The sequence below is a fragment of the Rhea pennata genome, chromosome 3 (genome assembly GCF_028389875.1).
Source record: "Rhea pennata isolate bPtePen1 chromosome 3, bPtePen1.pri, whole genome shotgun sequence".
NCBI lineage: Eukaryota > Metazoa > Chordata > Aves > Rheiformes > Rheidae > Rhea > Rhea pennata.
Genome location: NC_084665.1, coordinates 61,925,453 through 61,938,392, shown reverse-complemented (window position 1 = coordinate 61,938,392; position 12,940 = coordinate 61,925,453). Strand labels below are relative to the sequence as shown.

The window sequence follows — 12,940 nt, the reverse complement described above, 5'->3', positions numbered from 1 at the left end:
CTCAGAGTCCCAGCGCCTGGAGAACAGCAACCCCCTCCCCAAAGACCCCTCCGGATTCAGCTGCGCAGACAGGAAAGCACAGGCACTCGGGAGCCGGAAGAAACGCAGCACAGCAGCGAGGAGGGCTCGTCCAGGCTACCCAGGCCGCGACGAGGCTCGAGGCAGCAGCACAGCCGCCAGCAGCGCCAGCGCTCGAGGCCCGCGAGGGGAGCGCGCGGCAGGAACCGCCAGCGCCGGCCCCGCCCCGCCGCGCCCCGCCCCGCCCCTGCCGTCGGCGGCCGTTACCGCGCTCCTCCCGCCGCGGGCCGTTGCCCGGCGCCGACGCCGACGCCCCCGCCCCGCTCCAGCGGCCGCCGGCGGCAGCCGAGCCCCTGCCGTCTTCACCATGTTGCCCGCCCGCGGCTCCGAGGCGGCGCCCTACAGCTACTGCCGCCAGCCCCGCGCCCTGCCCGCCCGGCCGAAGTACCGAGCGCGGCCGGATGCCGCCGAGCAGTGAGTGCCGGCACCGGGCGGGCTGCCCCTCCCGCAGGCTGCGCGCCCCGGCCCGGCCCGGCCCGGCTCTGCCCGCCCGGCGGCGGCGGCGGCGGCGGGGCAGCCGAGCCGAGCCGAGCGGCTGCGCGTGTCCGCGGGGCCCCTCTGGTGCCCTCTCAGCGCCGTTGTCGCTCGCCGAGATGTTAATATTCAGGCTGCGGCTCTCTAACCACAACGGTCGGTTCTTGACGTTGCAGAGAGAAGGAACCTGTTCGCTACGCGAACCTCATGTATGACAGGAGAGTGGTGCGCGGCAACACTTACGCCCTGCAGCTCGTACCTGCGGTATGGATTTTGTGTGGCTTGTGCTACAGCCTTCTTGGAAAGGAAGAAGTAGGGCAGGAAAACAGTAGCCGATTAATAGCTATAATTATTGGTGCTGTAATTTTATAAAAAAAATATTTCACCCAGTCACAAGGCCTCCAGTTAAATTTTCATGCAGTTGTTTCCCACTTTTGTTTAAAGGATTGACTTCCCCATGAACTTTGCTGGTTTGAGTGGGTTTTTTTCTTTCTTAAAGTGATTTTTTTCCTTGTTTCTTTACTGTCATGATATTGAGCACAAGTCTCAGTTCATCATCTGCTGCCGTATTTATTCACAGATGTCATCAGTGAAGATAGCAGCTCTTGGGGAAATTAAGCTTTTGGGTAAACTTGAGCTTGTCCTGTGAAGCAGAGCCATATAGATCCCAAGGCCAGCTGTACACAAGATGTACTTGTGTGGGGCAAAGGCTGTTTGTCTCTCCTGACGTAGTAAATGTTTCAGTGATATTTATTTTCAGAGAATATTTCTTGACAGATAAATTGATCATATCGGAATTGCAACTTTGTGGGGATGTCATTGTGTTGTTCTGTAAGTGTTTCTTACTGGAAATTTCACGTTTATCTGTTTAAAAAGATCAAAAGTTATTTTATTTTCAACCCACAAACACAATGTAGAATTTAGAAGTTACTCTGTGTTTTTTCTGCTTCATCCTTTCCTGCAGAAAAAAGAGTCTGTAATTTCAGTCTTGCAGATAATTTAGTTGAAAATATGAAAACTGGATTTAACTCCATCTGACACTTTAAAAGCTTCACCTAGAAACTCTCAACTCATTTGTGAGCAAGAACATGCTATTTTAATATACTTTATCCTGCAAGTAGAGTTTCATATATAACATCTGTTCCCAAGTAGCAAATAATTGCTTTTAGTGTGAGATCCTGTTATTATATGCCTGCAGGCAGTGTACTGTGATAGTTTCATGCGCTGCAGTCCTTAAGGTAACTGACAGTTTAGACTCAGGACCTTGAAAAGTAAGTCTGAAATGGTAGATTTGTAGGATTAAAAAAAAAGGGGGGTCTTCATTTAGCTGTAGAGATAAATTAGTAACATTGCTACATATGAAGCTTAGAGCGGGTTTTTGATTTTGTTTGTTTGTTTCTTTTTTTCCTCCCTACTGCCTGCCTAGAGTACGCAACCGGATCCCCTTGAAATTCAAAGGCAGAGGGAAGCACGGAGAAGAGCTCTGTCCCGAAAACGAGCAAAAGAGCAGATGCAGCCAAGAACACCCGAGCCTGTGGAAGGCAGAGAGCATGCTCATGTGCAGACAGGTAAAGGCTGAAGAGATTTAAATTTCGCCTGAAAACAAAAAGGTGCTGATGCATATTCACCTGCTAAATTCATAATGCAGTTGGTAGCATCACCTAGAGCTAAGGTTCTCTTTTTCTTTTGCTTATAACCTCTTATTGTTAGTTGCATTTGATTATCAGTGAACTTTGCTAATTAGAGTAAGATTTTTTCCAGTGTTTTTCAGTTTTGACCATGAATTCTTGAATGCATGCCAAGACTTCTTCATTTACACTTTCTTTTACCATTACAATCAGAGAAGCCAGCTTATAGCATTTGTCATGATTATGCTTTCTAGAGCTGTATTTGGAAGAAATTAGTGACCGGATAATAGAGGTTGATGTGGAGTGTCAGATAGATGCATTTCTGGACAGACCACCCACTCCCCTCTTCATACCAGCCAAAACAGGAAAAGATGTGGACACACAGATAGAAGAAGGAGAGGTACGAGGCAAAGTCTGATTCACAAGCACTCTCGGAAGATGTTTCCATATGAAACAAGTTTCTTAAGCAAAATTAGGGCAGCATGTACAAGAATTACTCCTGACGGGACATACTTAAAAAAAAAAAAAAAAAAAAAAAATCTGTCTCCATAATCTGCTGCAGTTTAACTGCAAAATTAAGGTGGGTGCTTACTCTTCTGCTGCTTTCAGCTAAGCACTACCATGCTGAGAAATGTCCTCCCCTGCAGAAAGAGCATCCAGGCCGAGAGGGGTTGAGAAGAGGGAGGTGAGAAGAAATAGGGCCTAGGGGAAGGCTCTGCCTCTCCCCAGCAGCCTTCAGAGTGGCTGAGGTGGTGGTGTTGGGGGAGGGGAGGGAGTGTTGCCTGATTGATCCCTGTGGCAGGCTTGATGTCCTGCCAGCCCACTTGTCATTTAGCCCTCAGTTGTGCTTCCTGCGAGAGCTGGCAAGGGGCCACGTGTGCACAGCTCAGCACTGCCTTGAACACAAGGGCTTTGCTCATCCTCCTTTTCTGCTCTGCTGTTAAGAAGGACTGTGATCCAGGGTCATTTGTCTCTCTTTCTCGGACTGCCATCTTCAGCTCTTTGACTTTGACATTGAAGTCAAGCCAGTGCTGGAAGTATTGATTGGAAAGACTATTGAGCAATCTTTGCTGGAAGTTATGGAGGAAGAAGAGCTGGCCAACCTGCGGGCACATCAGTGTGCTTATGGAGAGCTGCGTAACGCAGAGCTCGCTGAGGTACAGCGCCTAGAAGAGCAGGAGAGGCGATACAGCGAGGAGAAGGTAGGAGTGACTAAGAGCAAAATGGGCCTGTGTGAATGCTTGTGGTAGGAGAGAAAACAGTTTCCAGCAGCAAAAGCCAAGCTGTGGAATAAGTCAGCTTTGCCCCAGAGGGCACCATCCGGTTGGACGCACCTCCGAGCAGTCGGGTGCCGTCTGGCTGCAGTTAGCTCTGCTGCAGCAGCATGACGCTGCTGTGTTTCTTGGGAGCTGGCGCGCTCCAGGGGCACCGGAGCAAGAGGCCAAACCCAAGAGCATTTTCCTTCTGTAGCCAGTGCTGCTGTCAGTCAGGCAGTTAGCTTAGCCACTTGCATTACGAGAGCTGTTGAGTGAACAGTCCTAGTGCTCCAGAATAAGAAAAGCACCTGCCTAGCTTAGCCTAGTTAGGAAGTACTGAATGCATGCAGTCGTGAATGTGCACACATACTTCTCAAGATCTCCAGGTATTAAGGGATCTATATTAGTAAGACCCAGTAAATAATAAAGAGAAAAGGCAAGTCTTTATTTGCTATTCAGCAGCTTTATATGTTTGGGATTTTAATGTTTTCTTGCACCCACCTCAGTTTTAATCTTTTCTTGCACTGAGTTGGAATAAAAGTTGGAATGGTGAAAAGGTCATGAAATCCTGAACCAACCTCAGCTCGCTCCAAAGTTAACCGTCAGCTTTACTTGCAATAACAAAGCATTGCGTCGTAAGATCAGTGCATGCTAAGATGGCAGAGGTGGTTTTTTTTGGCCAACTGGAAAACCATTACTTTACAAACTTCACAAAACCAGAAGAGCAATACCAAAGGAGTGTATTTCTCTCTAGTCACTGTAAGTTTTGATAATCTCTAGATTGAATACAATCAAATTTTTTTTCCTGTGAAGAGCTTTTGGCCCAAGTAGAGGCCGTAAATACTGGGTGGTATCTATACTTATTCACTTGATTCTCTCTCTAACTTCTGGGGTTTATGTTGTGAACATTCTTCAAAATCTAGATCAATGGAGTAACAACTAAAGACATGAAAGTTTTACATACAATGTTCTCTTGTCAGGAACGTCGCAAACGCCAGCAGATGCAAGTGCTGCAAAAACAGAAAGAGACCACAGAGAAAATTGCAGCTCGGGCATTTGCTCAGCGTTACTTGGCTGATCTCATTCCATCAGTCTTCGACAGTCTTCGTGAGAGTGGGTATTTCTATGACCCTATAGAGAGAGGTTTGTATTTTTTCTTTTTTGGGATGTGAGCTGAACGATGTAACGGGCAAAACAACCATAAAACACAGCTTAAAATTCTATCACTTATTACAATGTAGTAGACTTCGTTTATTTAGTCATTTACACTTGTGGCTGAACAGAGTTTTCAAACTCAAATTGTTTTCAAGAACAAACATTGGCCATCAAGTAAGTGAGATCTGGTAGCTTAACTTGTAATGAGAGAGGCTGCTTTTGAATTAGTGTTAAATACATGGATATTGGTGTGAAGTATACGGATGGTTAGGATTGGTAGGACATAGTGAAAGAGATCCAAATTGTAGTAAATGCATTATGACAGGACAGGCAAAGAAGTCACTTTTGTGTGTGTCATTCTGAATCTTCATTAATGATGATCAAAGCAAGGAAGAAGTTAGTCAGTTAGAATTAGAACTGGGCCATGAAAATAATTTCTGACTTTTTAACCTCTGTGATTTCCAAGCCTTTAGAATCAACACATTTTCTCATTGGCTATCTTGCTGCTGTGTCATCAGACATTTGGCAAGTTTATAAATCCCATTAATATGGGTCTGCACACCACTTCCCAGGGCCCCATGCTGCTGCCCAGGCTACTGCCAGGAAACAGTTGCTCCTTCCAACATGAGTCATCGGGGCAAATGTAGAAACTGGGTGTCTCTTGCAAATGGAGCAGAATTTGGGATCACTGTGTAGAAAGAAAATGATTTGGGAAAAAAAAAAAAAAAAAAAAAAAAAAAACATAAGCAAGGACTCGTCAGTCAGAGGGATTGAGCAGTTTGGGCAGACCAGAGGCCAGATGTTGTTGGAGAGAAAAGCAAGAAATGTTATTCTCCTGGATTGTTCAGAATAGTTATTTTCACCTAACTAGAACATGACTGTGCATCTCACTTGTGCCTGCCTTCTGAGGGTGGCAAACACCTTGGGAAGGCACTGAAGTTGAGAGCACTCTGGCCCAGATCCGTAAAGATGAGGAAGGTAAATAGAAGAGGGCAGAGTTAGAGCACTCAGTATCTTCTGAGACATTTCATCTGGCTCATACAAAACGAGCATCTTCTAGCAATGATGCTCATCCTTTAATGACTGCAGCAAATGAAACAGCTCACAACATCCTCTCATTTGTCCTTAATTTAAAAGAAATTGCTTTTTCTTGTTTTCTTCCTGCCAAATTCCTGCAGATATTGAGACAGAATTCCTTCCGTGGCTGATGACAGAAGTGGAAGAAGCATTGGAGAAGAAGGTTCTGGGGAGGACAGTGCTTGACTGTAAGTTACAAAATCCTGGAGTATAATCTGAGCTGCTTGATATTCCTAATTGTTTTTCCCTTGTGAAGACCAATATAACACTTACAAGGTCACCGTGGGCTAAAGCAGCAGGTGCAATTTTAAGAACTTCAAGAGCCCACAGCTTTTTGTGGTTTTTTTCCCTTTTTTTGTGAAACACTTCTAATGCTGGTAAATCACTACTGCATATACTTAGCTAATTAGTTCTCAGCTGAAATAATAGACATGTCGGGCATCCCGCTCTACTCTTTCAGGTGGTTGTATATTGTTTCTGAAATGTGCTGCTGGAGGATGCCACACATTTGGCAGAAGTAAAATGATTAAAGGATGCAAATTGTTTTCACTATCCTAGTAACTCTCGTTCCTCATGGTACGCAGCCGGCACTGCTATGCTCTTTTCCTTAGTGTTCCCAGCGGTGCCCCATTGCACCTGTGCCCTTGTTGTGGCAGCAGACCAGTCGATACTGTCTACAGCCACTTGTATACTGTAACAGCCTTTGAACTCCTTTGCAGCAGCTAGCTGAGCTACGGAGTGCTATGTTCATGCCACGCGCAAGCAGAAGTGGCCGTGCCTGGCTGAACAGTCAGGCAACCGATAGCTTTCCTCAGAGCAAGGGCTGGCTTGCTTCCTCAGCAGCCAATACTCACCTGCTTGCTTCTGAGATAGAGGAAAACATTGGTGTATTTGCTTTCTTGTGGGCCAATTCCAGATTAGCATTTGGGTTCTGGTATCAGTCAACCTTCAGAGGCTGCAATTGAAATACCTGAACAGTCTGAAATCCATCTAGTATAGAAGCCACATCATTATGATGAGTGCTTGCCCACTTTGGCAGTTTTAGATCAAAGGACTTCTTAGACTTGCATTAAATTTTCATTCCTCTGCTTTTCTTCCTGGTGTGACTTACAGGTTGCAATTAGAATTACAACTGTACTTGTGTGCTCATTCCCTTTGTGTTTATTTTTTGTTTAACCACAACAATGAATTTCCTGAATTAAGTTATAATTTGGATAGTTAAAACTGGCTTGCTAGGTATTTAATGCTAGGATATGTGTCTGGTATGTACACTCCAGGATAACTTCTTAATGTATCTCTTCTGGGGAGGGAAGGAGGAGGATCCTCTCTCTTTTTACTTTAAGACTGTTGTGTGCAACTACTGAATAAACAATCCAAGGAGAATGTTGCTGTGGGATATGCTGTTGATGAGAACATACACAGTATTTCTTTTAAATCTTTCCTTTAAGTAAACACCATCTCTACAACAAGAACTGCAATTTGCATTCTTCGGCAGGTTTTGCAGAGGCAGATACTGCCTCAGCTAGGTTGTTTGTGGCTGCTTCTCCCCTTACACAAAAGTGTAGAAAAAGTCCCAGAGAATCCATTTTCAACCTATTTGAATGTAGAAGCTACTTAAGCTTCACTGTCCGAAAGAGCTGTGAACTGCAGGTGAAAGCTTCACAGTCTAAGGAGGCTATGTTTTTCCTCCCAGAGATGCCCATTTCTTCTTTTACATACAAAACTCAACCTGTGAATTACCAGTGAAGCTTTTTTTCAGCACCTCTGCATTGTCCCGTTTTCTATATTAAACCCTTCTTCATTCGTTCTTGGCCTCAGTGTCGTATGTAATATCACTTTGAAATACATCAATTGAATACTTGAATTGTTCCTGTGTTAAACGATTTGGAAGTAGCATAACATCTAGTGTTATTTCAGTTTGTTTTCTTTTTTGAGAATTAATAGATCAATAAAACTTAAAATCACTTCAAACTACAGCTTTTTCTTCTTGTTTGTTAATGATGGCTTTCTCTGTTTCAGCCTTGATTCGTACAGTGGTTGGAAAACACTTAGATGCATTTAGTCAGCTCTCTGATCAGACAGAAGTACATGCCGAGGAGCCAACGTCAACAGACACAGCCTCACAGCCGGCTGGTCTGACAGAAGATGCCAGCCCACCGGCTGTACAGGAAGAGATGACTGACCAACCTGTTGTTGAGGAACAATTTTTGCCTCGCATCTCTCTTCAGTTAGAGGAATCAGATCAAGCAGAAATGGAGGCTTTTGAAGCTGAGGAACAAGGAGGTAAGTCATCAACTTGTCGAATAAATGAAGATGAATAGCTTAGCCAAAGGAAGAGATTCATTCCTGTCTATTTACAAGGATTGTGCCCCAGCCACGCTAAAGGATGAACCCAAACAACTGTTGAGCCTTAAAGCGTGTTTTCCAAATGCTGACGTGGCTGATTTCAGACTGTATGAATGGAGAGAGGTTATTAATACAATGAACTACACTGAAATTCTATCCCCTTTCACACAGTCCTTGAAAACTTGGGTCCTTTACAGTTGAAAAGCAATACGGTGCCATACCCTGTGCTAGAAAGATATGAGAAGGACTTTAAGAGCCTCCTAGTAACCTTTGCAAGTGCTTTGATTGTGTTTTCAGAACAGAGGTTCCCTCATTTTGCCTGTTTTGAAAGGTAACTATTATGGCACGTTTTTTCTACTAACGTTAGTCTCTCCTGCCCAGACAAACTTGGGTGGGCATCTCAGCAGGCAAGGGACAAAAGGCTGTTGTTCCCAAAGCTCCCAAAGTTCTCAGTGATGTGCCACTGAGAATTACTATGGGTACCAAGTCCTCCTCATCCTCCTGACTCTGCAGTGCTGCTAAGGAGTTCAAGCCACATGCTAATTCCAGCCTCAGTTCTGCTTCAAATCCTCCTTTCCTGCTGATCCACTGGAAGGGTATGAGGCACAGTGGGCAAAATGTGCCCACGCTGCCACACAGACCTTGTGATTTGCCAGCCAGCTTTCCCGGTGGAGGAAGCTCATAAAAGTACATTTTTGCCCCAGCGTGGAAACATTGTTTCATTCCAGCTAAACCTGTGGAAAAAGTGCTCTCTTGTCAAAAAACTGCCTTCTGCTACCTCCTCTTAGCAGTGCAGAAGAGACCTGTACTAACCTGGTAGGCCAAATCGACTCATGGATACTTTCTAAAAATGGAATATTCTTCTAAACTCTTCCTCTGACTGCTAAGTTCTGAGTATTTTAACATACTGTACTTAGTTTTTTCTCAAAGCATCCAGCCGTGTAGGTTATGTGCCTGAAATTCAGATAACCACTGCTCTGTAAATTTGTCTGTGAGTTTCTCAGGAGAATTTATTTTATGACACACAGGACTGAAAGTGAAGGCTTGAAGTGAAAATTTGGTTCAGGCATTGAAGTCCATGGGAGATTTTCCTCAATTTCAATTGGACCAAGATTTTGCACTGCTTTTGTTCCCATGATGGAGACTCCTCTCATGACTTCACATAAATTATTCTGGCTAGTTTGATCTAGATATAAACAAATAAAAAGGCATTGAGATGATTCATGAGGATTGTAAATGTTTCCACTTCTTTCAAGGAAATTGTCAGTTTTAAGGATTTCTCATTACGTGTTTTCTCATATCTTTACAGGAGACACACCATAGTCTGGAGGACTGCCATGGATCACTTTTGAAAAGATTCAAGCAAATGCTGACTTGACTATTTGTTTTTTAAAATGTTACAAGGTGGGAAGTGGTCACCTGGAATATTTTCATATTTGTCTCTTCTGCTTTGTGTTTTATTGCTAGAAAATTTACTTAGTGTTGAATTATTCTCTTTAAACACTTTGCAGTATTTAATGCTGCAATCTCTGTAAAATTATATTCTTAAATTATTGTAAAAAGAATTAATGAATTGCGTGCACTACATTTTTACTTCATTAGAATTTATGAAGACAACACAAGCAAGACAACACAACAAATCACATTATAGTGTAACGGTTGTACTTTTGGGAAAAGAAAGTGTTGTTTATAAATAGGGTTTTAATATAGTCTTTCTTTCCAGTCTGTGACCTGCAATGATCCATCCTAATATTTTGCAGAATAAAATCAGATTTTAAAAAAAAGCCTTCACGTTGTACTACTTTGTTGGAAACAGTGTCTTTAATATGTGAATTTTGAATGTGCCCATAGGATTGGGGCCTGAGCAAACAAGTTGAGGGGCAAGCGTGCATCCTTCCACGAGGATCTGGGCCAGAAAGCACTTGGCTTTGTATCTCTGAAACCGTTTTTCAGTGACAACGTGGTTCAGATTAATGGAGGAGAGGAGCAGGAAAGTGAACGTATCAAACATATTAACTTTATGCCTCCACTTTTTCACTGATAATAGCCACTGAACAGGAAGCTCTATACCGACACACTTTGCAGTGATGACCTAGCCTGTGGCAGTAAAACTGAGGAAAAATTGCTGAAGAATAGTCTACCAGCACAGAATGTTAAGTTACAACTGCTGAGGGGGAAGGGAGTTTGGTTTTGGAAAGTTCTTTAACACAATTTAATCACAGTTTCAAAACCTGCTTTGCTTCAACTCCTGCAAACCTGAGCATTTCAGTTTAGTAAACCAACCTGCAGTGGTTTCTTCTGGGCCAGGGCCTCTTGTCCCTGGCTGCCTGGGAATGTCTCATGCTCGCTTCCACTGCCTGGGTGGTCTGATCGCGCATGATACATGTCCATTACCGCCACAGGTCAGTGAAGACACCAGTCCTTGACACTCCTCTAATTTAAAGTCATTTCCTGGGCATTCTCAGCAGTGTTTCTTCCCCCAGACCAAATATTCAGGCTTACCGTCCTTCTGAGGTGCATCTCGCAGAACCCTAGAGGCTGCGGAAGGAGAAATACTAGCTGATGGTGTTCTTCCCAAGCAAAGTTGTTCCAGCGCTTTTTCCATCGATCGTGATTATCCACCACTACATGTGATAGACTGTCCTGTAGTCGCAGAATCTCTGTTGTTTAGGACGTCCCTTCTGCTGCTCAGGCTGCACTATGCAGTGCAAAGTTCAGGTCCATTTCTTCTAGATTTTTCTCCACCTTCCTCTTTTTGGTGTCTTTAGCCCTCAAAGACTTGAAAGGCTTTCACTTGACTGTCCCAGTGCAAAGCTCTGTAGCCAGCCCTGCTGGCAGGGTCCTGCTGTCCTTGAACCCGTTTCCCCTTCTCTATGCTGTGGGTGACACGCAGGGGCATGCAGAGTGCCTGAGGCCAGAGCCGACGCTCTATGGAAGCCTCAGCAGCTTCAGCCGCCTGGGAGAAGCTGCATGGAGAGGTGTACAGCAGCCCTGCAGCTGCTCCAAGTTACGCTCACGGCCAGACTCTGTTCTGGCAGCCCCAACTAACAGGAGAGACAAAAAGGGGGAAAGATTTCTTTTTTCTTTTTTGTCCCTTCCCAAAGTGTTGTGGGGGGAGCACCCTTTGCACTGCAGAGGCTGCCTGAGGAGGACACTCACTGGCAGACCCCTGCCCCTTTTCTTTGGCAGGCAGAGTTTTCTCTTTCCTGTTCTTTTTTGTCTCACTCTTTTTGTTCGACTTTCCCACTAAAATAACTTTCACTGCAATAGGACCTGATGTACACCTCCAGCTGCAGACCCCAGAATTGAACCCTTGGGCGTATGAATCTGTCTCAGCATCCTCTGTGCAACACCTGAGCTCAGCTGCTGAGCTGGTTGTTGGTGTTACACTTTACACCGAGATCGATACCTGGAAACCATACGGACAGAGGGAGGTTTTGAACAGCCACTTTGGATGAAAACTCATGAAGCCAGGGAGCCTCGCTGTGCGTGCATGGTACTGTTTGGGACTTTTTCAGACAGACACCTGGAGTCGGCATGACTTGAAGAGGCCCCAGCTCCTGAAAGCAAGTAGCACTTAATTCCTCTGTGCTGCAGGCGGTCCTTTGGACACAGTGCAGTGCCTGAGCGAACAAGCGCCCTGTTCTGATGGTGCTGGAAAAGGTGCCTAGAAGTGCCTGCCCTTCTGGGAGAGAGCAGCTCTGCTTTTACAATAGCGACCATAATCCTTGCGCACGTTCAGGCTCCTGCTGGTGGTGCTCTTGGGAGCCAAAGGATTTTGCTGAGGGCCCAAGCAGGGTCTGTGCCACAAGCAGAGCTGCGCTTTGGCTCCCTGCATTGCTGTTCAGCACTTCGCTTCCACAGCCACCAAGAGGCAAATGTGTGTGCGCGTGTGTTCGTGTACATGCACGTATGTTTAAGTGTGTGTATGTGCGTGCATGTGCACCCTCTGACTTGTGTGGTGTTTGCTCTGTGAAGCTCTGTGGATGATATCACATGGCAGGCAAATATCATCTGCTGATCCCTTGGCAGACACCCCAGAGTGAATGAGTCTCCTGCGTAACATGTGACATCAGCTCTGTGCGTGCGTGTGTGTGTGTGTGCGTGCATGTGTGTGTGTGTGTTTGCACAGCCCAGCAAGGTTCTGTTTGGGAAGAGATTTAGCAGCAGAAAACACCTGGTTCTCGTGCTGAGTCCCATGAAAGCCTTGTGCCTTGGAGAAATGATGCCTGCAGTGTTGATGGCCAATAGAGTGCAGTGTTGGTGAGGAAACCCTGCATTTGGCTCTGTTTGTTCAATCATTTGGTTGTTCTTGAGGGACTCTCCTGCATTTTACCTTCAACCCTAGTGCTTGTGTCACCCCAGAGACGCATTTTCATGCTAGCTAGCAAAGTGGGGGATGCCTCAAGGACCATCTCCTGAGCTGCTGTGTGTAGGTCAAGCACTGCAACTGCCATGGATCTGCACGTGCCAAGAGGTTTCACAGTGACTGTTCAAGAGCTGTATCTTGAAAGGGTTGTACGCTCCAGAGAAGAGATGTGTTTATATCTTTGTCATGCCCCCAGCCCTGGTGAGGGAGAGCTGCTTGCAAAAGCCACTAGACCCATGGTCTGAAGGGCAGAGAGAGGCAGCAGGAGTAGGTGAAGAAGGTGGCGACTCATCTACTCCTGGAGGTCTGTGGAACTGGATTTCCACGTGGGAAGTGTCCGCAGGCACATTTTCAAAGCAGCCAAACACATGAGCTCTTTTGAAAATTTCCCAAGTATTTTGGAGCCCACGTGGGATACAAACTTTTTGGAAGATCTGGTCTAGAAAATTAGTTCTGATTTTCAGTAGTTTGGTTCTGCTGCTTCCTTTTTCACCATGAACATTACAGTGAGATTTCTGTGAGAGCCAGAAAACATAGAACAAAAGTCCAGGATCCTG

At 45.2% G+C, this 12,940-nt stretch overlaps 1 protein-coding gene across 1 annotated transcript; it reads left to right on the top strand.

The window, feature by feature from the left end:
• The first annotated feature begins 331 nt into the window (after positions 1 to 331).
• LOC134139306 (radial spoke head protein 3 homolog) lies at positions 332 to 9,756 on the top strand. Its single transcript, XM_062573739.1, has 9 exons — positions 332 to 492; positions 729 to 816; positions 1,979 to 2,120; positions 2,435 to 2,580; positions 3,179 to 3,382; positions 4,417 to 4,579; positions 5,770 to 5,856; positions 7,688 to 7,951; positions 9,324 to 9,756. The coding sequence occupies exons 1-9, from the start codon at positions 386 to 388 to the stop codon at positions 9,335 to 9,337; spliced, it is 1,215 nt and encodes a 404-aa protein (XP_062429723.1). The 5' UTR covers positions 332 to 385; the 3' UTR covers positions 9,338 to 9,756.
• Positions 9,757 to 12,940: the final 3,184 nt, after the last annotated feature.

Coding starts and splice junctions, on each gene's coding strand:
- LOC134139306 (XM_062573739.1), top strand. CDS start 386: ATGTTGCCCGCCCGCGGCTCCGAGGCGGCGCCCTACAGCTACTGCCGC. Junction 3,383..4,416: donor GGCGATACAGCGAGGAGAAG/GTAGGAGTGACT, acceptor TTCTCTTGTCAG/GAACGTCGCAAACGCCAGCA. Junction 5,857..7,687: donor GGGGAGGACAGTGCTTGACT/GTAAGTTACAAA, acceptor TCTCTGTTTCAG/CCTTGATTCGTACAGTGGTT.